The sequence below is a fragment of the Notolepis coatsorum genome (assembly GCF_963971535.1).
Source record: "Notolepis coatsorum genome assembly, chromosome: 17".
NCBI classification, from domain to species: Eukaryota; Metazoa; Chordata; class Actinopteri; order Aulopiformes; family Paralepididae; genus Notolepis; species Notolepis coatsorum.
In genome coordinates, this window is record NC_140181.1 from 65,412,223 (window position 1) to 65,436,088 (window position 23,866).

General features: G+C 45.1%; 2 protein-coding genes across 3 annotated transcripts; both read right to left on the reverse strand.

The window, feature by feature from the left end:
• Positions 1 to 268: 268 nt before the first annotated feature.
• Positions 269 to 9,657, reverse strand: atxn7l2b (ataxin 7-like 2b; the record flags this gene model as incomplete). 2 transcript variants are annotated; one of them, XM_084333285.1, is made up of 10 exons in its annotated part: positions 269 to 1,557; positions 2,090 to 2,963; positions 4,648 to 4,769; positions 5,060 to 5,252; positions 5,886 to 6,112; positions 6,554 to 6,636; positions 8,004 to 8,236; positions 8,407 to 8,695; positions 8,827 to 8,895; positions 9,528 to 9,657. In XM_084333285.1, 10 exons carry the CDS (start codon positions 9,655 to 9,657, stop codon positions 1,540 to 1,542), a joined length of 2,238 nt encoding a protein of 745 aa, XP_084189411.1. In that variant the 3' UTR covers positions 269 to 1,539. The 2 variants fall into 2 exon arrangements, with proteins under 2 accessions (XP_084189411.1, XP_084189410.1); XM_084333284.1 differs by having other exon boundaries at positions 8,827 to 8,898.
• Positions 9,658 to 10,049: 392 nt separating this feature from the next.
• Positions 10,050 to 17,838, reverse strand: sypl2b (synaptophysin-like 2b). The gene is made up of 6 exons (XM_084334213.1): positions 17,700 to 17,838; positions 17,495 to 17,572; positions 16,647 to 16,765; positions 16,260 to 16,464; positions 12,153 to 12,347; positions 10,050 to 12,049 (listed from the first exon to the last, which is right to left on the reverse strand). The coding sequence occupies exons 1-6, from the start codon at positions 17,715 to 17,717 to the stop codon at positions 11,924 to 11,926; spliced, it is 741 nt and encodes a 246-aa protein (XP_084190339.1). The 5' UTR covers positions 17,718 to 17,838; the 3' UTR covers positions 10,050 to 11,923.
• Positions 17,839 to 23,866: the final 6,028 nt, after the last annotated feature.

Consider the following 23,866-nt stretch of genomic DNA (forward strand, 5'->3'; position numbering starts at 1 on the left):
ATTGTTGAGGGAAAGGCTTCTGCAGCGCACTAGCAGTCTGCTCTTCGCTGGGTGACGTCATCCAGTGGAGTTTCTTGAGGAGTTACGATGCAGCAGATCTCAAGAGGCACAGGATTACAAAAAATCCTCTTCACGACAGAACGATAGGATTAATTAAGACATAGTGAAATAAAAACAAGACGAACACCGCACTTCATTCAAGATTCAAGGATTTTTATACATTTTCCATAGACTGACATTTCATTTTAGCAGCATTATGGGTTGGTCGAGGTATTTCTATGTTTATACACTGGAAATCAACTGAGCCATTCAGTCATGTACAAAAGAAAAGTGTGAACCATTGCATTAATACACACACATACTGTAGACAACACTCATTCCTAGTGACTTGTGCTTACAGACATGAAAAAAACACACACACGCACGCCCCAATCACATACTATACAGTACATACACACAAACATAAAGTCAGGTCCATAAATATTTGGACATCAACACAATCTTCATAATTTTGGCTCTGTACACCACCACAATGGGGCGACAATGGCTCGGGAGGTAGAGCAGTTGTCTGGTCATCCGGAGGTTCCCAGTTCAATTCCCGCTCAGTGTGTCAAAGTGTCCTTGAGCAAGACACTTAACCCTTAATTGCTCCCGATGAGCAGGATGGCACCTTGCATGGTTGCCTCTGCCGTCGGTGTGTGAATGTGTGAGTGAATGGGTGAATGTGAGGAACAAAATTGTAAAGCGCTTTGGATAAAAGCGCTATATAAATGCACCATTTACCATTTATTTACCATTTACAATGGATTTGAAATGAAACAATTGTGGTATTTGCATTTGGAATCTGTTGCTGTAAACTCTCAATATGAAGTCCAAAGAGCTGTCACTATCAGTGAAGCAAGCCATCATTAGGCTGAAAATCAAAACAAACACATCAGAGATATAGCAAAAACATTAGGTGTGGTCAAATTAACCATTTGGTACATTAAAAAGAAAGAACGCACTATTGAGCTCAGTAACACCAAAAGACCCGGAATACCCCGGAAAACAACTGTGGTGGATGACATAAGAATTCTTTCCCTGGTGATGAAAAACCCCTTCACAACAGTTGGTTAGATCAAGAACACTCTCCAGGAGGTAAGCATATCTGTGTCAGTCAGCAATCAAGAGAACACTTCACCAGAGTGACAAAACGGAAGGGAAAATGTCCCAACAACAAGCAGGACCTGATGACAGTTGCGGTAGAGGACTGGCAGAGAATCACCAGGGACAAAACCCAGTGTCTGGTGATGTCTATGGGTTCCAGACCTCAGGCTGTCATTGACTGCAACTGATTTGCAACCAAGTATTAAACGTGATTTTAATACAGAGCCAACACATTCTGAAAGTTGTGTCAATGTCAAAATATTTATGGACCCGACTATGTGTGTACACACACACACATACACACACATACACACACACACACACACACGTCTTGTGCTGGCAGTAGCTGTAGCAGGCTTCTGTTCAGAGTGGTCTGTTTTAAGGCAGGCATCCTTAATGTTGCAGTTTTGGCTGTCAGGACAGAGGGAAAATAGTGATTACTTGTAAATACAAACAGGGAAGGAGGACACAACAGCAGAACAATAATAGTTTCATTAGGCTGTGTCAGAGCTAGATAATCAATAAAACTATGACATCTTCATATAATCAATAAAACGATGTCATCTTCATTTTCTACACATACATTTTATGGTGTGCACTGTGCAGTCCATCTCATTTAATGAAATGTTTACCACATACAAGTCCATTCGTGTTTCTGTAGGATTCTTGTTGAGGCATATCTGCTTAATTACATGGTAGTCAGTAAAGAGGAGGAAGCGAGAGAGGGGGTAATCCCAGAGACCATTCAAAAGCAGACAAACCAAGTCATTCTCACTTCCTGTAATGAGTTACATGGCCTAATAAAATGGAGTATTGGACCGTGTTTACCGGCTGGGTATCGCAATACGTTTCTAGTATCCGTGTATCGCGCAACCCTAGTTGTGAATATATATGACAATGTTCTTTACCGAGCTACCAGGATGTCCTATATGTCTCTACTCACTCTTTGTGGATCCATCGTCTTCTCCAGGCCCCGAGCCAGTGGAGTGCCCATGTTCTGCCCCCTCCAGAGCAGACTGGAGTGGGAGGTGGAGGCCAGGCAGTGGGCCTTGGGGGCCCTGGACAGTGATGGGCTGAGGGGCGGCGGTGAGCCACCGCTGGTCTTGCGCTTCTTAGCCAGACATCTATGGTCATAGCCCACCAGCCTGCGATGCATCCCTGGAGGCCTCCCCCTGCCTCGGGGGGAGGAGTGAGGGGGACGGAGTGGCGCAGGAAAAGGGGGACCCTTCCCCGCACCCAGTGACATCGAGTGCCGCTCCGAGGGGTGTGGCAGCTGAGGAGGGCATGGCTTCTTTCCGTGTGACAGGGCACCGTTGATTGGTCCTTGAGGCGAGGGGGCAGGGGAGGGGTAGACCCTGGCGGAGGAGTGTGTCTGGTCCTTCTCGTGGAGGGGGTGGTCCCTGATGCGTTTAGAGGACTGGTCCTCGTCGCCATGTGGGGGCCTGCCGGCTTTGTCTGAGGCGCTAGCGGCATGCACAAGCTCCCGCTCCCTCAGCCAGGCCTTGCTGGGTCGGCCCACGGGGTTCCGCGGTCGGCCCGGCCCCAGGACAGCAGAGCGGAGGGTGGAGGAAGGCGGTTTGGTGCTGAGGGGGTTGTGCTTACTGCTCTTGGTGTCCGATTGTCCTGAGGAGGCGGAGCCAGGGCCGGAGAAGCAGCTCTCTCTGCCTGTGGCTCTGTGGGGAAAGGATGTGGGGGGAGGAGACCTGAGGGAGGAGCCACTGGGTGCGGAGGCTCTGCCCCCTTTCCTGACAGATGACCCTGTGGCACTGGTTGTGGCAAGATGTGACCTGAGACCTGTTGACACCCGAGGTATTTTTCTGCAAGTGGAAACAAAAACATGTGGATTATTATTATATATATTTTTTTTAACTTTATTTACCCAGGGTAAAATAAATTTTCTGTTTTTTTTTTTATAGTAACAATCTGATACAGTCCCACACATTCACACTGCTGCCCAGGTCACTAAGCAGCTCCACTGGAGCAGTTGGAGGTGAGGTGCCTTGCTCAAGGGCACCTCAGGGTAATTGTTGAGGGAGAAGAATGCGTAATGCATTCACCTTCCCCATTTTGAGGATCGAACCAGCTAAATTCCAGTAAAGTTTGCTTCTCTAACCTTAGGCATAGTACACATTATGTGAATATAAAATTAAAGAGAAAGATTACCCAATGGAAAACATTTCAGATATGGTTTTACTTATCTTCAACTGGTTCTGTTGGATTGCATCAACATCAGCCTCCTTTCTCAGTAGCTTTGCACAGTGGCTGCACCCTCAGGGCTACATTTCTGTATAGTTCTGCTACATTTCTGTATAGTAGTCATGTGAAGGTTGCAAAGGACATACGGTATATCTCTATAGTACAATAAATACAAAGAGTAGATGTACTTTTAGACGGAATGCCTGCCCCTCCTTCTTGTGAAGCTAGCAAACCTTGAGACACATGTAGTTCCATCACAGACTAAAACGTTTTTTTAGGAGCACACCACATAGCGCGCTGAGTCGCGAAGCGGTCGCACCGGGTTCGATTCCCCGACCCGGTGGCCATATGCCGCATGTCTTCCCCTCTTCTCCTCCCGTTTCACCCTATCTCCTCTATCAGTCCTGCGTGGCCGCTGCCGGTCCTGCGTGGCCAAAAAAAGCTGAAAATGCTATAAATAAAATCTTAATTTTTTTTAAAGGGCGGCTAAGTGGCGCAGTGGGCAAGGCGCTCGCCACTAATGCAGGAGATGCTGGGTTCGAGCCCAGCTCTCGGCATTGCTACCAGCTTGGCTGGTTGTTCATACTAACACAAGTTAGCAGGTGAAAAGATGCGACGGCTGCCTCCTCGTGTACCGGAGGGGACACGTGATGCAAGGCTTCGTCCACATTGCAGCCGACCAGTGGGAGGCATGGTCTAACAACGTTCGAGACAGGGGAGGGTAGAATTGGATAACACGAAAATTGGGATGGGAGACAAATAGAAAATGGGGAGAAAAAGTAGATCAAAAAATTAAATAAAAAAATATTTAAAAAATAATTTTTTAGGCAACCTAATTGTTTTGCTCAGTTCCATCTCTGGAACGTTTCAATACACAAGGTCAAGAACACTTCAGGTTATTCAAATGTATTTAGTGAGTGCTGCCACTAAGTCGAACCACTGAGTAAAGCTGGCTAAGCATGAAAGGGGGCTGAGGTTGCTACTGTCCAACAAATGCCTCAGAGTAAGTGATATCAGGGTAATATCTCAACATTAGGTGGTGTAGGAGCCAAATTCTTCATACCAGAGTATGGTGAATTTTTTTTTTATTGCCCCATTAAATGAGTTTATTATCATATATAATTATGGAAATCCAATATGGAGTCTTACCTGGTCTACTCCCTTTTTTCCCATGTTTCCCCTTAGAGAGAGAGAGTGGTACCATACAGTTTTTGACCGCACTTAATTGTTAAGATTGTCTTCATTTACAAAACCCTTTTTGTTTGTTTGTCTGTCTCTAATGTAGATGGCTGAGGTGACACTCACTTCCACAAGTGAGCGCTGATGTGGTGCTCCACCATGGCACTGAAGGCAAACCGCAGGTGGTGCAATCGCCGGTCAAAAGTGAAGATGCTACAACCTAAAGTGCGGCTTCCAAAAGTGCATTGCTAAAAAAAGAAATAATAATTAAGAAAATAAAGAGAACAAGTACAGTTTTCTTTAGTCATCTTCATTCATCCAAGGACATAAAACCAGACTCTTTAACAGCAGTGTCTTATCTAAGAGTGATTAAAGCCACTGTGCAACTAAGATAAGACGTCTTTTGAGCAATAAACCTCATCTTATTAGTTATTAGTTGTGATAGTCAGTATCCGTGTACATTACAGTGTGTAATATGAAAGGAAGTATTCGTATTCTAGTGGCTGCTAATGGGACAGCTGTATGTTTTAGCACTCACCCCAAGAGGCTTTGGGTGCCAGGGAGTGGCGGGGAGGTCTCTGACCTCCTCCTGCCCCTCTCCCTCGCTTTCCTCGCTGGACAGCAGACTCTGGTTGAAGGGGTAGGGAGGCTGGACCTCCAGCTCCACAGCGCTGTCCCCGTCCTCCTCTGGACAGCTCTCCGACGACGACGACGATGACGACTGCCTGGACCTGTGGAGGGGAGACAGAGGACAATAGACCGTAAAAACAAAGATGCGATAACGACAGAGCATTGATACAATGAGCTCTTGTCCACTCCGGGCCCACATGCACAGTGTCCCAACAACATTAATGTATTGAATGTTTCAATGTTGGACTGAGTTGTATAGTTTACGATCTATTGCACGGTCCTGTGAGGTCCTACTGTCCTTGTGTCAGTATGTTACTATGAAACTCTTTTTAAGTTGCATCTCAACGCCAATATCACAAAGACCAGACAGATTCCTGTATATTTGTTGTACTTGGTGAATAAAGTGATTCTGAAATGTACAATAGGCATCGGCAACTACAATATGTACACTCCTGACTCCTGAAATGGAATGTCACGTTTTAGTTCCGTCAAGAGATTCGCGTGTGGATGCTGCACTGGTTCCATCGGGTGCTGTGTTTTGAATAGAGGCAGTGGTTGTGCCGCTCCCCGTGCTCATCTATAACCTCTAGTCTGCAAGGCGATGCACGCGCCGTGACAAAGGAAAAATATTATTAGCGTGTGAGCAGCTCGGCAGCGGACAGCGGCTTCCGCGATGGAGCCTGTGTGGTTTGGAAGTCGACGTGCCTCCTAAATAGAAACGAAGCATTCCGTACCTGAGAATTGCAAAGTTTCTGCCGAGGCCACATTTGCTGTGCTGGGGTGCCACTGGCTCCTCTGGGGCCTCTGTGTGTGGTGGAGTTGCTGGAGCAGTGTGGGCCTCCCTGCAGGCCGGGGGTCGCTCCAGATCCCGGCCTTTACAGCCCGTTCTCTGCTCCACAACCAGCTGATCGAAGGTCTTACTCCTTCCCAGGACTTTCCGCCGTTGGTGGATGGAATGAATCTACGAAGGGAGGAATGGCTTTTACTTCTCAAATTGGACACTATTTCCACTTAAATGTCTTTGTAATGAACCAGATAATATTTTTTTTTTTAAACACAAGTCACTTTAAAAAGGAAAAAAATCCACAATTTAATTCGTATTTGTCACAAAATGGCAGTGATTTCAGTTTATAAAAAAAACTAAAAAAACACTTGCACCAAGATGTAGGTTTTCGAGTTATATAAATGAAACGGAAAATGTTGGGCTGCTTCCTATACCTGAAAAACCCTGGTGGACGTGCTTTTTCTTTGGATGTATCGAAAGCACTCCCAGTTAGCAAACCAACAAATGTGGACCATCCATTTAAGATGGAAGAATGACATATATACCATAGCTGAGATAACAGTAATATTTGGGTTTATTTGCCAAGAGGGACAGTGAGGAGATCCTGAGGGCGTTTACATTGCACATGAGCTGCCGCGTGCACAGCTTCTTCCTGCCTGGATCCAGAACGCCACAGTGTTTGTCCAGGTCACATTCTTTCTCTGGCAAAAGAAAACAAACACAGTAGCCAGTCAGCAGCAGCAGTGTGACACAGACAGTCAGGGATCTACAGTCACTGGGTTTTCAGACTGTCCGCCACGTACTTGAAAAAGATGGCATTCATTGACAGCCTTGTTATTTTGGGCCTATGTGTGTGTATAACTAATGATACAAGATAGGCGGTCAGGTGGCGTAGCGGAGATTGCGTTCGTCACCAACGCCGGAGACGCTGGATTCGTCTGTTCGAATCCAGCTCCCGCCGTTGTCTCAGCTTGGCTGGCCGTTCACACTAATACAATTGGCAGTATTAGAGAGTGGGAAAGCTGGCGGGGTGGGTCCGGGTCGTTGTAAACAGCGACTCCTACAGTTCGGTCGGGGCGCCTGCTCAGTGCGGATAGGATCTAAGGGGGGTAGTGTGATCCTTCCACACGTTACACCCTCTCAGTGAGAGTCCGCGCTGCCAGGTGAAAAGAAGCGGTTGATTGGCTAGACGTGTGTTGGAGGAAGCACGTGATAGCCTCCACTCTCCCAGACCGACTGTGGGGGGTAAGTGCGCAGCGACCAGGAAGGGGATTGGGAATTGGCATAACGACTAACATTGGGATGGGAGAAAATCGGAGAAAAAAGGAGGGGGAAAAAAGATACAAGAGTTTTATTTGTCACGGCATACGGGTATACAGTGAAATACGGGGGGTATGTAATTACTGGTCTGTTAAACCCATGTCCAGCCTCACACAATAGTTTAGAGTATATGTAATTATTAGGGCTGTCCTCCACTAAACTAAAGTTCTTAAGTCACTTAATAGTCATAGGATTTTGTTGACACATTTAATTTATCTAAAATTGTGTTTCCCCAACACGATTGTCCTTCTACACACCAATGCAATCATGCAGAAGGTCTTCTTTACATCTAGTGCTCATAAAATCCCAAAGCACGTTTGTAAATACATGCCAGACAAGTGCTCATCAACATGAAAACAAATTAATTTAACATAAAATAAAAAATACTTTTATCACCTAACCTAACATTTTATCACCAGAAATCTTAGTTGGCCAAGACCCTGAGGACCCATTAATTGACAAATTAACCGAGGGGATAGCCCCAGTGGGTATATCTTTTTAAGTTATATTCTACTACAATCCTGCACATCCCTGTCCTATATTCTATTCTATTTATATTCTAATTTAGTTTATATATTCCATTTTATTGTATTCTACTTAATTGTCTGTTAATGTTGATGCACCAAATGACCAAGACAATTTCCTTGCATGGTTACTTGGCAATAAAGACTTTTTCTGATTCCAAAGAAGAATACGGATTCAGGCCAGTTTAAGAAGCAGTTGGGTTGCTGTAGTGCAATAGACTTACTGTAGACTTTCTTGTATGTTCGACTATAGGTCCTTGGGCCCCGGAGAGGACTGTGCGGGTCATCCGTCTGCCCAGCGACAGGCTTCTGCAGCGGGGCTTTCTCTGGTGAAGAGGAGAGAGGCCCACCAGGGGGCTGGGGTCCCGGCTGCCAGGGAGGAACCCTGGGGCGAGGTGTAGAGGAATAGGGAGGCGAGGGGGGGGTCTCCTGAGGGAACTTTTCCACCGTAGGTAAACTGTGGAGATATAGGTAGAGAAATAAAATGCAGACTTAAAAGACGAGAAACCGTGGTGAGATGTGTTTTTTCATACCATTAAAAAAGACAGAATAAGACTTATTTTCTTTATGATCATCAAGGTCTCCGAGCCGTTGTGAAGTATAACAGCTTGTTCCAGCCTGACTTACTCTTTCTGGGCCTTGGCTGGTCGGTGCTGTGGAAGAGCAAGTGGTGTGGAGGGGGGTCTGCTGCCCTTCTGTCTTTCACTGGAGGAAGAGAGGACTAAGGGGGGCCGGTCAGGACGAGGCCGCTGCTGGGGGGCAGAGGGTGAAGACTGGCTGCACAGCTTAGTGAGGGGGCCATGGCGCCTCTCGCAATGCTTTTCAAAGGCCTGGGGCTTGACCACTTGGCCACAGTGGCTGCACACCACCAGGTAGAAGTCATCATGTGCTGGGCAATGGCCATATATGTGCATATCTGTAGAGGGAAATGCAACGTTTAGAGGCTATACATTTAAAGGGTGTGTGTGGGGTATTGTACATTGTGCAAGCCATTCAAGTAATGTTCTAGCCACAGAGATTGTTGACGGAGTTTCATGGAAATCTCACCCTCTTTGCTGAGGGTCATGGTCTCTGTGAGTTTCTTCCCATACTTGCTGCATTCTTCCACGTTCGACCCTGCTGAATGTAAAGCAAAGACATTCAACATGATACATGTAAATGACAACATAGAGAAAGACACACAAACAGATGCTACCGCTAGACTAAGCGGTGGTTGCAGTTGTAGAACGTCCATAATGTGCCATGTCGTCAGGTGTCCAAGAAGTGAGTCCAGATTGAACAGGACACACTCTCTGTGCCTAACATACACCCGCTGTCAACAGTTTCCTTGTTATCAGCCAAGCCCTTGCTAACTAGCTGGCTTGTTTCGCTGTTGTCTTGTCAAATCCCTTAAGCAACGCTGCCGTGCTGTGTGGAGTTGGCTACGTTGTTGTTACACCTGCCCAAGGTTGCGCCTCTTTTATTGGCCCATAGCTAACTGATACGAGTCTGGGTTGTCTTGGCAATATGTTACATCAATGGGGCACGTAAGAAAACTAAATAAAGTAGGGTTTCTGGATTGTTGACTGACGCACTAACTGGCTAGCTAACGTTTGCTAGCCAATGTTTCTAGTAAACACATCCTGCACTAGGACCCAGTGGGTCTTTTGTTTGGGTTGCGCTTTATGTCGGGGACGGTGCTTTATTGCAGAAATAAATCACAGTATAATGTGACAAAAGGGAGTTTTGGGTCTAGGGGTGTGACTCACCTTCAGGTGCTAAAATATTTGCCCTATCTATCCAAGAACTCCAATTTAATCCAACAAAATCGTCGAGATTAGGATTTCGCCGATCCAAAGCGGCCATTGCTCCTTTTGCGCGTTCACGAATTGACACCATCAGTTCACGCGCATTCTATCCGCGTCATTATTTTCGTGCCCGTGTCGGATTATAAACTGCGTGCTCGTGCTCAGAAACGGCACCATAAAGAGCGAATGCAAATAATGACTTGTTTTTGTATGTTACCAGTAATCTTGCAAATTATGACTAATCTATAACAGAAGAGGAATGTGTGTGTCTCATACCATAAACACGTTTACAATGAAGTTATTTTGGAGGGCACATAATCTTTCATATAAACACAAAGAATATGTCCAGCTGTTCCTCAGTAATTCTGCATGTCCTTGAGCAAATGAGCAGTAACTATCAGATGACCCTTATATTATTATATATATACATTATATTATATTCAGTTTGACAGAAAAGCACACATAGAAAGGACAAATCCAGCTCTTCCATTTAATAATTTACAACATGTTATTATGCCTACTATTGTAATGGAACTTGAAAACATTTACCTATCTTTCACTCATGCTACAATAACGCTCACGGATACACAGATAGTTACAGATCAAAAATCAAGTACCAGAGGGCAGGGGGCAATGCACTAGTCCTACAGCACAGTCTATTCTAAAACAAAATGATTGATAACAATCATGAAAAACAATATTGCCTTCCCTTATCACTAACTCGAGGTAGAGGAGAGGCACAAGGAAGCTAAAGCTCGTTATCCGTCAGTTGAGAGTTAATGGAGGAACAAGGAGTTAAAAATATTAGGACTAGTCCTTAATTGTTAGAAAACTTAAGATATACTGTAAATAGTCTACTGTAGGAGGTTGCTGGTTTCTTTTCTAAAAAAGAAAAAATATATATTTAAACATCACAACCCATGCAGGACAGAGGGGGAAAAACAAATATTTTATCAATGCAGTTTAAATTCAATATGGCACCACTGATGCTAAAATGAAATGTCTTCTTTCAGAAAAATATCAAATTCTTCCCCTTAAGTATAATGTAGGTTATACAATGCAAGATTATTGACATAACAGTTACATGCTCTAAACTGATACAAGCATCATCATGCACTTTTAATACAACAAAACACATTATGTATTAGGTAGCCTAACATGAAATGAGATTAAAAAACAAGTGGGGAAGAAAGAGAATAGAACCCCACCCTTCATTTTGACATATCTCAAAATGAGCATTTGAAAAACAGTGTTCAATCCATGCCTTTAAATACACACCCAGATGTGATATTTGTTGAGTCAACTGAAATGAGTTTCTGACTACCTATTCTTAATTGTCTCTTCTCGTCCAGAACATTGACATGTGTTATTACCAACACATTGTGTGAAGAATATTAATATGAACAGTATTTGAGTTCATAGCAGCAATTCTTAAAACATTTTTGCATTTGCCTCTTAGCTTGACCTGGAGCATTTACACAAATATTCATGTGTCATCAATCATAAAAGTGCTGTGTCTTGCTACACAATTTTACAGTAGGCCGCTAAGTAGATAAATTCAATACAGTATTATGTTAAATAAGTGGCTTTCAAACTTTTTCCAGAACAAGTATTTTGACACAAATTGAGTTGGCAGGTTATTGTTCAGGCTAATAGGACAAAGATTATTCAAATTTATTTTCAATGGACATAAGAGGGCTTTGATCCTTCCAGAGAATACTTTGGGGACCCATTTCAATCTTCCCAAGACCCACAGGTGGGTCCCACCCCACACTTAAAAACACTGTTAAATCATTGACCTCATGATGTTCTACACCTGCATTACCATTTCAGACATGTGGGGACTTGGGTGCTCCAATTTGATCAATTGGATGTAAAAACTTGACAACATTGTTCCTGCTTTGATTTAATTCCCAACTTTCAGTACCTTCAGGAACTTATTTCCTACATGAATTTGACCTAAAACATAAAACTGCACCACGTATCACAGACCAGTCAATGCTGGACTAGACCAGTGGTACTCAACATGGGGTTTGAGGCCTTGAGGAGGTTCCAGGGCATCCCCAGAATAATTGGGAATAGTTTAATTTAAGTGAGGCCAATGAGAAAATATATAAGAGTGACTATTCTAATTATAGATTTAACTTTCTTTTACTGGTGTCACATCTATATAATTCTGGACATAATCATATCGAACAACAAATATCTTCTCAGATGGGGCTCCCTGAGACAAAGGTGGTCCGTGGGCCTAATGTGTAACAATTCAGGGGTCCTTGGTTGAGAACCAGTGATCTAGAGAATGTTGCTAAGAAGAGCCAATACCAAAGATACACTTTTGCAATGAGGAAACTGTGCAGTTAGGATGGCCCGACTCCTCCTCCCTCCACATTCTCAGGCTGGTCGGCTGATTTGTGGAAGGGTGTTTCCTTGAAAATGAACCAGCAGTTGCCACCCCACAGGATGAGGTTGAGAAAGCCAAAGGTCTGCCAAAGGAGGATAAAAAAATAGAAAGACCGTCCGTCACATGTGTGTCGCAGTGTCAATACATAAATATGCAGGAATGGACGGTAGTCGCAAGTAGCCTACCACAGATGCGTTAAGCCGGCCCATGTGAGGAACCCCACCCGGGATGCATGTGTTGCCGGTATCTGCCTTGCAGACATCAATGAGGGTGACAATGGTTGAAGGACTGGTAGCCCATTTCACATCAGTCAAGCCTTTGCCCCAGGCCGATGCCGACGCCAACCACAGAAACGCCAGGGCTGCAGTTGCCAGCAGGTCCTATTGGTAGCATGGGAAAATCAGTACAGCAGTAATGGCAATTAAATAAAACCGCCAAAAACCCAAACCGCTTTGCATGAAGCAACATATTGGACACGGTGGCTGAGAGTTTTTCTCATTTCAATAGAAACGCCCCCCCCCCCCCCCCCCCCCAGTGTTAATTTACACAGTGCTGTTAAGTGCCCTTTCTCTGACCTGCTGAGTGCCATAATAAAGGGCAGCTTTCTCTGGGACAAGTCATTGGGGATTGCCGATACTACAGACATCTGTGGAATTAAATAATTATACTGATAATAAATACGACAATATTTGTATCATTAACAATTACGTTTTGCATTTATAGTCCTGACTCAATGAGGCATTGTGAGCATTATACACACACACACTGCAAACTAAATAAATAAGAACTAAACTGATCGCCGCGGATATAGCTACTGTATAGTGGAATATACTGTATTAATATGCCATATACTGTCTTCTTCTGTATGATATTATTTATTGTTGGTTTGATTCCTATTGCTAGAACTAAATAAATGCGTGAAGAAATGGCTTAGTGAGGCAGCCTCAGCGCACAAGCACACAGGTCTACTGTACGTGCTAAATGAATCGTTCCAGCAAAGTAGGCTTCTATTATTCTAAGGCCATGGTTACACTGGGGAATACAGCAAAGTTTTTGTTGCTGAATGATTACTTTTGCTGTCCAAGTTAAAAAGAAACGCCGTTTTGGCAGGAAAACTGAAAAGGTGTTTTCGTTTTGGATACTCGCCAAAACTCGCCGACAATGGTGCCATGTAATCTGCGTGAGCCGAATACGGAGCCGTTCTGCCCAATGCCCATGTGCAGTAGAGACCTGCACGGTTATTTCCAGTGTTTACAGCAGAGCTGTACCAAGTAGCTGCGGCTACCAACGCGTTGTCAAGTTATTGTTACCACGCAAGAGTCAACTGCATAAGCAGTCAACATAACAAGCATTAAACAAAATGACCCAGTCATCTATTCACTTTTGTTTAATACATGAGGCATTGTCTAATGTTATCTAGCTACTGATAGCTCCTGATATCAACGTCTGATATCATCAGTTTGGTGCTGGCTGGCTAGCGTCGCTTGTGAGCTAACGTTAGCTACCTAGCTAACGTTACTTTCAGACCCCGTTAGCTGCGGCTACCAACGTGTTGTCAAGTTATTGTTATAAGGAGCCCAGTCCAAGCTACAACAGTCTGCATTCCCTTTTGTTAAATAACATTTACATCCATTCATTCTGCTAGCATTAACGTTACCATGCTGCTAGCCACAATGCTATACTGTTATATTCAAATCACGTTAGCACGTAAGCTAACGAAATCTGCGATATTTTTGTGAGACTAAACTATCCGCTCTTGGTGGTAAATTGTGTTGATGTTGGTTTTGTTTCATCAACAAATGAGAGGCAGAACACAGTGAATGTATCCGTTTTGTTTATTGCACTTTCTTTGCTGAAAAATAAATGCTACGTTGGCTAAATGGCTCACGCGAGGCATTTAAAGATGGTGGATTGTTGATGTTTAGCAGGAAGTGTATTGGCACATTCAACTTTTCTGATTGGTTGAAAATGGCCTTCATGTTTGAACTACATCGCCACCTACTGCCACCTACTGCTTTGGCATTGTACTACATGTATATACATCACTGTGCTCAGGAGGCAAAAACGATGTCCAACTTGCCTGCCATTACGTAGCGTTCTGAAAAGCGAAACTGAAACTGAAAACTGAAACGAAAACCGGGCTTAGTGTAACCGCAGCCTAAATGTTACTTGTCCTTTCAGACAAGTTATGTTTTTGTAGGTTTTTATAGATTTTTGCTACCAGGGGCGGGCAGTCCGGTAGAGAGAGGAGGAATGGGAGATAGACCGGGAAGACATTCGGCAAAGATCACCGGGTCCGGAAGTCAAACCCGGGTCAGCCACGTTGCACTGTGACCGTAGTGCTGTATGCGGTGCGCCACTCGGGCACCGCATACAGCACTCCTTTGCCTTATAAGGAGCTGGTGGGGCGTGTCTGTATGCAAATTCAGGTGTATGAGAATGCGCTTTGCAGTTTAATGAGTGGCGTTTTTCATTCATGGGAACCAGAGGAGGATTTTTGTAAATTTGTTAGTATGAAGTTTTTACCAAGATATTTACAAAGGTACTTACGAACATGTTCGAGAATGAGGACCATTGTCCACAAGTTGAAAGAGGAACAATCTCAGTCTAAACCTAGACTCTCTCTCACTAATGACTCACTCCTCTTAATGACTTTTCACACAGAGCTCATGGGAAGTTAACAGTATGCTTGCCTGCTTCAAATTGACACTCAAATTCTTGAGGCAGGGGACATTGAGCATATTCACACAAGTTGTTCGAGAAAGTGAAAGCACACATCTCCCTCCGTTTCTGTGAATATCTCCCCTGCTAGAATACAGACCAATAGAGATGTTTTTGTACATTCATTATTGTGGGCCAATCTCTATGTATGAGAGTCCATTGTGGAATTCCCCTTTAAAACACATTCCTGGCCAAAAACGTATTATGTTTTTAACTCGTTTTTTCTTTTATTGGATTTTAATACCCTATTCAATGTCAGCGAGCTGTATTTTGCCTGACCAGACCGGGTGCCACACTGAAAACACTCCGGGCGGACTTTTCTACTAACGTGAACCTATGGCTTCACCCGATCGCATTGAATAGCCCTCGGGACCCCCGACTCACCACGCTGTGGTGGGTTATATCGTGGGTCAAATGGACATATGATCTACCAGATGGCAATCAAATAATTGGAATATTCTTTTTGGAATCCGACCGGCCACAGGTAAGGACAATTTATCGTCAATTTCAGCTTGATCGTGCAAGGATTTCATAGCCATCCCCCTGATCAGCGTATGTTGTGGTAATAACGAATGCCGTTATTGGCAATCAATTAATCAGAAGCGACCCCCCCCCCCCCTTTCATGCATTCATGATGAAACATAATACCATTTGATTTTTTAACTGTAGCGTGTGTAGGGACAAAACGCCAATGAATTTGGTATAATACACGTTGCAGCTTATAAATAGCCTCACAGGAATTAGCCCTGATCATTCCGAAATAACACTGATATTCACCATGGTATAAAACGGGAACGTTTTGATCCACTTTTTCTCCCATTTTCTATATATTTTTCTCCCATCCCAATTTCGTATCATCCAATTCAACCCTCCCCTGTCACGAACGCTGTTTCTTGCCTCCCACAAGCCGGCTGCAATGTGGACTAAGTCATACATAGCACAAGTCCCCTCCGGTACTTGAGGTAACAGCAGTCGCATCTTTTCACCTGCGCAGCTCGATCTCTCAGTGGCGAGGAGTAACGCGTGGGAGGCTCACGCTGCCCCCGACACTTCCTGATTCTACTGCGCAGGCGCACCAACCGACCTGTAGGAGTCGCTGTCCACAACGCCCGATCCCCACCCATCAGTTTCCCACCCTCAATACTGCCAACGACCAGCTAAACGACCAGCTAAACTGAAAGCAATGTGGAGCGCTGGGCTCGAACAGGCAAGCCCAGCGTCTCCGTCATTTGTGGCGAGCGCCTTGCCCACTACGCCACGTAGCCGCCCTAAAACGGGAACGTATGGATGGATTTTTTTTTTAATTTTTTGCATCTTGAACAGAAGGTTCATACTGTCAAATGACCATGATATTGTATCCATAGCTATAATATAAAATATAGATTTAGCTCTACAAACAACGTGATTCACAGTGAACGTTTGTAATGGAAAGCTGGCGTTCCAGCCACATTCCAGCCACATTCCAATGGCCGTGAATAGTCATAACTGTTCCAAGTGTTTATCTTATTTGCGTTTGTTGCAGGTGGCATATACAAGCACAAGCATTACACGCACACGCACACAAAACTAACCACAATGGGGCCACGGCTAGTCTGTCTGTACAAGTGTTGGTAGCCAAGGTAGAGGACCAGAGAGGCGGTGCTGTAGAGGAAGGCGAACACTCCGATACAGACGAAGAACTGTGCCGAAGAGGAGTGGTCTCCAGTCAGGTAGAGGTCAGTGGTGCCGGTCTGATTGGCTATACAGTTGGGGACTCTGTATGGATGATCCATCAGCCTGTGCAGGGGAGACGGAGAATATAATTGAGCAACAGTTTGGAGGGTCAGGACTCAGGACACAAGGAGCAGGGTTTGAGATAGGTCAACGTGCCACATGATCTTAATCCAGATGGCACGATAATAATCACGGGGCAGTTGTTTGAATGCAATGTTCACATGCATGTTAGTGATTTTACACACCTGAACGGGTAGTTAAAAGCGGCAGTTATCTCTTCACTGCTGCCCCCTTTACACTGAACGTTGATGCTCGTGGAGCCGACGTAACCCCCAGTAGTAGCAAAGGCAAAGATGGAGAATATCTGCAGCCACATCCCAAATACACAAGCAAAGGGAGGACATGTTGACACACAAAAAAATGTATCTCTCTCATATGAATTCGATTCTTGCCAGATTTGATTATTGATTATATTATTATTAGATTGTTGTGCAAGGGGAGTGCAAAGTGTCAAACAATAATGACAATCTGACAGACAGACTGTCACCAATATTATCTAATAGATAGATACGTGTTTTGAGGGAGAATGGTAACTAATATTATCTATAATAGATAAGTGTTTTGAGGGAGAATGGTAACCAATATTATCTATAATAGATAAGGGTTTTGAGGGAGAATGGTAACCAATATTATCTATAATAGATAAGTGTTGAGGGATAATGGTAACCAATATTATCTATAATAGATAGTGTTTTGAGGACTTGAATCTAAATTCTATTAGCCAGATGAAATATAGTTCCTAATTCACTTGGGGGGGGGCTAATCCGTCACATTTTACAATAGGCTACATCATTCCAATCTAGATCGTTTACAAGACTGAGCTAAAGCATTTGGACGTTGTGTGCCAATTTGATGGGCTGTATCAAACCTTTAAAACAATCGTACAACGCAGAAATATTAAAATCGCATAGCCTTGGGCGTGCTGTACGTCACAAGACCAATTTGCTAATCAATTTGGAACACGGAGCTGTGTGGGATGGACACATCATACATTCAACACAGCCTTCGTATAGTATGTTAAGAGAATACTTACCCATTCGAGCAACCTAATAAATGCCAGTGGTTCTTTCATGGGTCCCAGGTCTAGACTGAATCCCGACATCAGAATTTTCTAATGATAAACAGATACAAATGTTGCAACATAGCCTTAGTACTTGTCAAGTCATGGGCGAATATATTTATAGGAGCGTAATTTTTTCTCTCCACTAAACGTATCGCTCTTTCTGTAAAAGTGTTACCTGGGCGACTCCTTCCATCGTTAATCCAGAAAGATCTCTTGTTGGTGTCGGAAATGTATTTTTTCTTTTGCGGTTCTTTAGGGGGGAAGCTAGGTGGTCTTGTCAAACTTTTTTCCAACTTCAGCGTTAGGGTTTCGTAGTAGCGTTCACGTGACCGCTGACACTCTTAAAGTGACGGGCGGAGGTAGACATGTGCAAGTTAGTGAAAGTGGCTGCAAAAATACGTTTGGTCAGCATACATTTACCAGTCTAATCAAATGTTTATAAATTGTACTCTACATTCACACAGTATGTGACCACGTAAGGATGGGATTATGTTCGCATGTGTGCACTACAGTAGCTATATGAGTCACACACTCACAATGCCAATGGTGCCCCACCCTAATCACATTCATTCATCAATCCTGATTAATTGAAAATGGGGGACCCTGATGTAAACAAGACGAAAGTCTTTCTCTGGTCTGCATCCCCTTAACAATTGTGTGTATTGAGCTGTACTGTATTGTACCCATTCTGCAATCTGTTAATAAAGTGTTCAATCAATCAATCAATCAATCAAACGGATTTATGTATATTCTGTTGTCATTTCATGGAGGGGGGGTGCAATTATTTACACTTGGCCAGTTCCCGGGCCCTATAAACGTTCAACAGCTGTGGCTGCACTAGTTATGCCAATTCTATATTCACCCCTGCAGCTAACTATCAGGTCTGCATTTTTATGAATTTGCCCCACAATCACTTGCATATTCACTGTAACAACTGAGCGTCATCTGGTTATTTTTAAACTATCAGCTAATTTTATTCAGCCAAAACTGTGTAAAATGCAATTCATAAATGGTTCAAATTCAGCTCAATTCAATTTCAAACAGCACATAGTATTTTTTATTATGTATAGGTTACTAATAATTATTTAATCAATATTAATTAACCCCAATTCCAGTTTTACAGTGATATGCCTATCTCACATTTCCCCTTGTTGTGCTGTGAATTAAACCTGGGGTATTCGCACAAGCCATGGAAATTATGCCTATCATCATATCCTGACAGCTATACCATTATCACCACCAACATGTCCTCATGAGCCAGCCTGTGTATTGTATTCAGTCATATCAAGAGATGAACATGGATGATCACTGAATCACTGAACTGTGAGATAAGAGGCCTATAAACTGCTGGCAACCTATGGTTATAATTGGAACACATCTGCTCTAGGACTTCAGTTCAGTTAATTGACACAAGAGGTCGCCATTTCCTCACTGAGTGAGCATAAAATAAAATTGGCCTTGTTCACCCAAAGCAAGTGTAGCGTTCACAGTGTTCACCCCATGACTCCCATAATGCCATCTATTAGAGTAATCTGATCCTATTCACACGGGCAGTGTACGTAATGGCATCTGACATCGCTGTAGGCCAGTGTTTTTTGAACTATGGGTTGGGACTCAGAAATTCTGGGTCAGAAATCCAAAATGCATGGCTCACACAGCACAGGCCTTTTGAGTCCCAAGATGATAAGAGAAGTATGTAGTACCACATGTAGTACCACAACCACTACACCAGAGGAAGCTCAACAAATCATGTTAAACCCAGATTCGGCTCAAACAAGGGACTAAACACGTTTCGCAATTATGCCACAACAATGTGGAACGCCCTACCCAAAGCTGTAAAGGAATGTGAATCCCTGCCCACATTCAAAACCGCCCTTAAAGAGCACCTACGGGAGGCTGCAATTCGAAACTGGCCACCGTAAATGCCCAAAACCCCCACCACCTCCTAATAGACAGTCTCCTCCCCACCGCATGTATATATTCCCTCCCCGCCGTATGTATATTCCCCTCCCACCCACCCACCCCCTCCTAATGTACAGTCCCCTCCCCATCATATGTATATACTCTGTCAGGATCTAGGGGTAACAGTACTGTATATTTGAATACCGCCTATGTCACAAATGTATCAGTACTAAATACCTATATGTCCCTATGCCATAAATGTCATGTATGTTATGTATGTCATAAATGTCTATATGAATTGAAAATGGGGGACCCTGATGGAAACAAGACAAACGTCTTTCTCAGGTCTGCATCCCCTTAACAATTGTATGTATTGAGCCGTACTGTATTGTACCCATTCTGCAATCTGTTAAATAAAGTTTTCATTCATTCATTCATGTTTGTGTGAACCCAGGTCCCACGTCAACACTGGATTTACTCAAACAGGATCGAAAAAGGTTGAGAAATCAACACAGCTCTTTCTCTGGGCCAGTCGGTGCAAGTTCAGGTTCAGCAACACTTGTGTTGTGCCCATCCCATAATTCACTCTTTCTCTGAACCCCAAGTGGTAGGGGCTAGGAACAGTCATGTGTTTGTGGGAAGGCACAGTCTCCTCTGTATCACAGTGCACATCTCGAAGGAATAAGAGTTCCTTTGTTCTCCACCTTTTAATAGTTGACTGGGCTGTCGTGGGGGAGGGGTTGCCACTGCATTGTACCGGCCCTTTGCAGAGGAATGTCAGTGCTCCCCAGGCCAGTTGGTCGTGTATCTTGAAACATGGAATATGTATCCATTAGGGGGGTGGTGGTGGGGGAAGTCACAAGCCTTTTACACAAAACTTTGTCACAAACTCTCCTGACTTGTTCTACTACACCATCAGCTTTGCTCCTCGTGTGACGACTCCTCCCTCATTCTGGTCTGGCAAACTTGCCAAACTGGTCTGGCGTACTTGCCAGGCTGGTATGTCTCACTATGTGCTATAGCCTTCTCCTCAGTTGCCGGCAGAGTTTCAATTACCCTGTTAGTGTGAATGTTGAGAGCGTGTCCTCTCTTAGCCTGTTGGAAGCCGTAGAAGAATATGAGTCAGCAGCCATAACTTCAGAGGAGCTCAACAGTAATAAGCACCGGTTCAGATTTGTTGGTCAATAGGTGGGTTGTGTCCAGTCAGTCATATGGTGGCTTTAGCAGTGGGGATATTTTCTTTTTTTTCAGCACCACATGACCTGCAGTCATGGGTTCCTTTTTAGACCTTTTGCTCCATCACATGACATCACACACATCTAATCAAGAACAAAACATGTCTCCCTGCAGTCTGTATAATCAAACAAATCTACAGGAGTTAGACCGTTAAACAGTTTTTCTCCATTTTTGTGTGTTTTGTGTATTTTTGGGCAGGCCTGAAATCATGGCTCGATGACACTATATAAAAACTAGAGCGCATTAGCATGGTTCTCTCCACTAGGTACCCATGTACATGTCGAAATAGGCCGCAATTCGAAACTGGCCCAGATGAATGTCCAAACCCTCCCCCCACCCAAGTTCCAACCCCCCCCAATATAGTTTCCTCCCCCTCAAATGTATATATTCTCTTTTAGAAACTCTGTCTGTAAATAAACAGTACTGTATATTTGTATATCTTGTATGTCATAAATGTCTGGATGTAACAGTACTGTATCTGTATGTCATGTATGTCATAAATGTTATGAATTGAAAATGGGGGACCCTGATGTAAACCAGACGAAAGTCTTTCTCTGGTCTGCATCCCCTTAACAATTGTGTGTATTGAGCTGTACTGTATTGTACCCATTCTGCAATCTGTTAATAAAGTTTTCAATCAATCAATTCAGTCGGTTGAGTTTCCAAAGGATTTAATTGTTCTCGGGGAGTTGTCATGAGGTCATGCCTCAGCTGCCTGGCATGACTGCATGTTGCTAAAACGTTAGTGTGTCAACTGCAATACTGCATTCCATAAATTGTCTAACTTCTCTGCACTGACCAAATCTGCCCGTAAAAACACAGATCATTGATGATAAGGAGGGGACATCCAAGCTCAGCCTGTTATAATATCTTGTTTGAGCCTTCCAGTGCCACACACCAGACCACTATGGTCCAGATATGAAATCCCTCAGAGTCAAAGTGAATCCTCTGCAGCACGGGTTTCACTTGTGATTTTGAGTAGTGAAATAATTAGGACCTTGTAGTGCTGAGAGACGGGAGTCTGAGGCGATGTCCTGAAGTCGAAGGTAACTCCTTTAATATTCATCAGCACAACTACAAGATACAATACATTACTAGAAAGCTAAACAGAATGTCTGCCATTGCTTAAAGGCATGCTAGAGGTTTCTAGAAGGTACTACTATGACATCATCACCAACGTTCCAGAATGTTCTACTATGACATCATCACGAACGGTCCAGAATGATTGGGCAGTACTAAGGTTCTAGAATGTTCTGTCATACTATGACATCCTCACCAACGTTCAAGAACGTTCTACTATGACATCATCACGAACGTTCCAGAATGATCGGGCAGTACTAAGGTTCTAGAATGTTCTGCCATGACATCATCACAAACGTTCCAGAATGTTCGGGCGACACTAATGTTCTAAAATGTTCCTAACATTAGTCCGTGGGTGAATTATGTACCATTACAATCACTACACAAGCCTTCCCAGAATTCACCCATAGTCAAAATCCCCCCGGCGGGGGGAACAACTGCCCGGCCTCGGCGTGTGCGGAAAACCGGGGGGGGTAGGGAGCGGCGTAAGTGCTCTCGCCCTCCCCGACACCCGGGGGCACTGACATCTGTGAGGTCGCCGGTGACTCCGTGGGAGGCAGATCCCGGAGTAACGGCGGACGGCCTCTGCGGGGGGGTAGGGCCAACTCTACGGGTTGGGAAACGTCCACGTGTGCGGGCTTGATCCTGTCTACTGACACAGTCTCCTTCCTACCGCCCATGTCGATCATCAGGTCCTTGTCACCGTGCTGCAGGACCCTAAACGGGCCATCGTAAGGGGGGTGTAGGGACCCCCGGTGCGCGTCGTGGCGAACAAAAACGTACTCCGCCTTGTGCAGGCCGCGCGGCATCCGGGAAACGGGGGTACCATGCTGCGACGTGGGCAGCGTGTTGGCTGACAGCGGACCAGGGGGTCGTCGCGTCCGGAATAAAATCCCCTGGGACGCGCAATGTCTGGCCATATACCAGTTCCGCTGACGAGGACTGCAGGTCTTCCTTGGGGGCACTCCTAAGCCCGAGCATGACCCACGGCAGTTTGTCCACCCAATTGCTGTCCGTCAGGCCTGCGCGCAGCGCTGTCTTCATGGACCGGTGGAAGCGTTCGCATAGCCCGTTGGCCTGAGGGTGGTAAGCGATGGTACGGTGCAGCTTAACCCCCAGGCTGCTAGCGACCGCGTTCCAGAGCTCCGAGGTAAATTGTGAGCCCCGGTTGGAGGAGAGGTCGGACGGGGTCCTGAAACGTGCGACCCACATGCTGATAAAGGCGTGGGCCACGTCGGAAGAAGATGTCGAGGCGAGGGGAACGGCTTCCGGCCATCGGGTGGTCCTGTCCACCATAGTAAACAGGTAGGTAAACCCGTGAGAGGAGGGAAGCGGGCCCACAAGGTCAACGTTGACATGATCGAATCTTCTCTCGGGGACTTCGAATGCCGCCAGCGGGGCCTTAGTATGTCGGTGCACTTTAGCCCCGTTGGCAGGCCACACATGCGTCGACCCAGGTCGTCACGTCTTTCTTGAGCCCTCACCACACGAATTTCTGTGAAACCAACCTGCTCAAAGCCTTCCTACCGGGGTGAGACAGGCCGTGCACCGCCTCAAAGGCCCGCCTACGCCAGCTGTACTTGCGCTCCTTAGGGGTCAGTTGACGGCTGAAAAACGCCAGCGGTTGCCAGGCGCCGTCCACATACTGTTCATGTATGGCTCCCATCGCGTAGTCTGACGCGTCGGTGGTAATGGCGACCGGGGCCCCAAGCGCCGGGTGAGCCAACATAGCGGCATCACCCAGGGCCGTCTTGGTGGCCGCGAAGGCGGTTGTCCTCTCGGTCGTCCAGTCGACAGGCTGGTTGGGGGACTTGCTCTTCAGAGCCTCGTAAAGTGGCCGCATGATGTGGGCTGCCCGGGGGATGAACCGTGATAAAACGTCACCATCCCGAGGAACTCCCTGAGTGCTCGGGCCGTCGGGGGTCGGGGGAAAGCGGAAATGGCAGCCACCTTCGCCGGGAGGGGGGTCAACCCGAACTGGCACTTAGCCGGGTTGAGGATTAGGCCGTGTTGGCCAAGCCTCGTAAAGAGGCACCGGAGGTGTGCCAGGTGCTCCTCGGGCGAGGAGCTGGCCACGAGGATGTCGTCCAGGTAAACAAAAATAAACGGCATGTCCCTGAGCGT

Excerpts from the sequence above, each read along its gene's own strand:
- sypl2b (XM_084334213.1), bottom strand. Across the intron at positions 16,465-16,646 it reads GCTTTTAACTACCCGTTCAG|GCTGATGGATCATCCATACA; the intron begins GTGTGTAAAATC and ends TCCCCTGCACAG. Across the intron at positions 12,348-16,259 it reads CTAGCCGTGGCCCCATTGTG|GACCTGCTGGCAACTGCAGC; the intron begins GTTAGTTTTGTG and ends TGCTACCAATAG.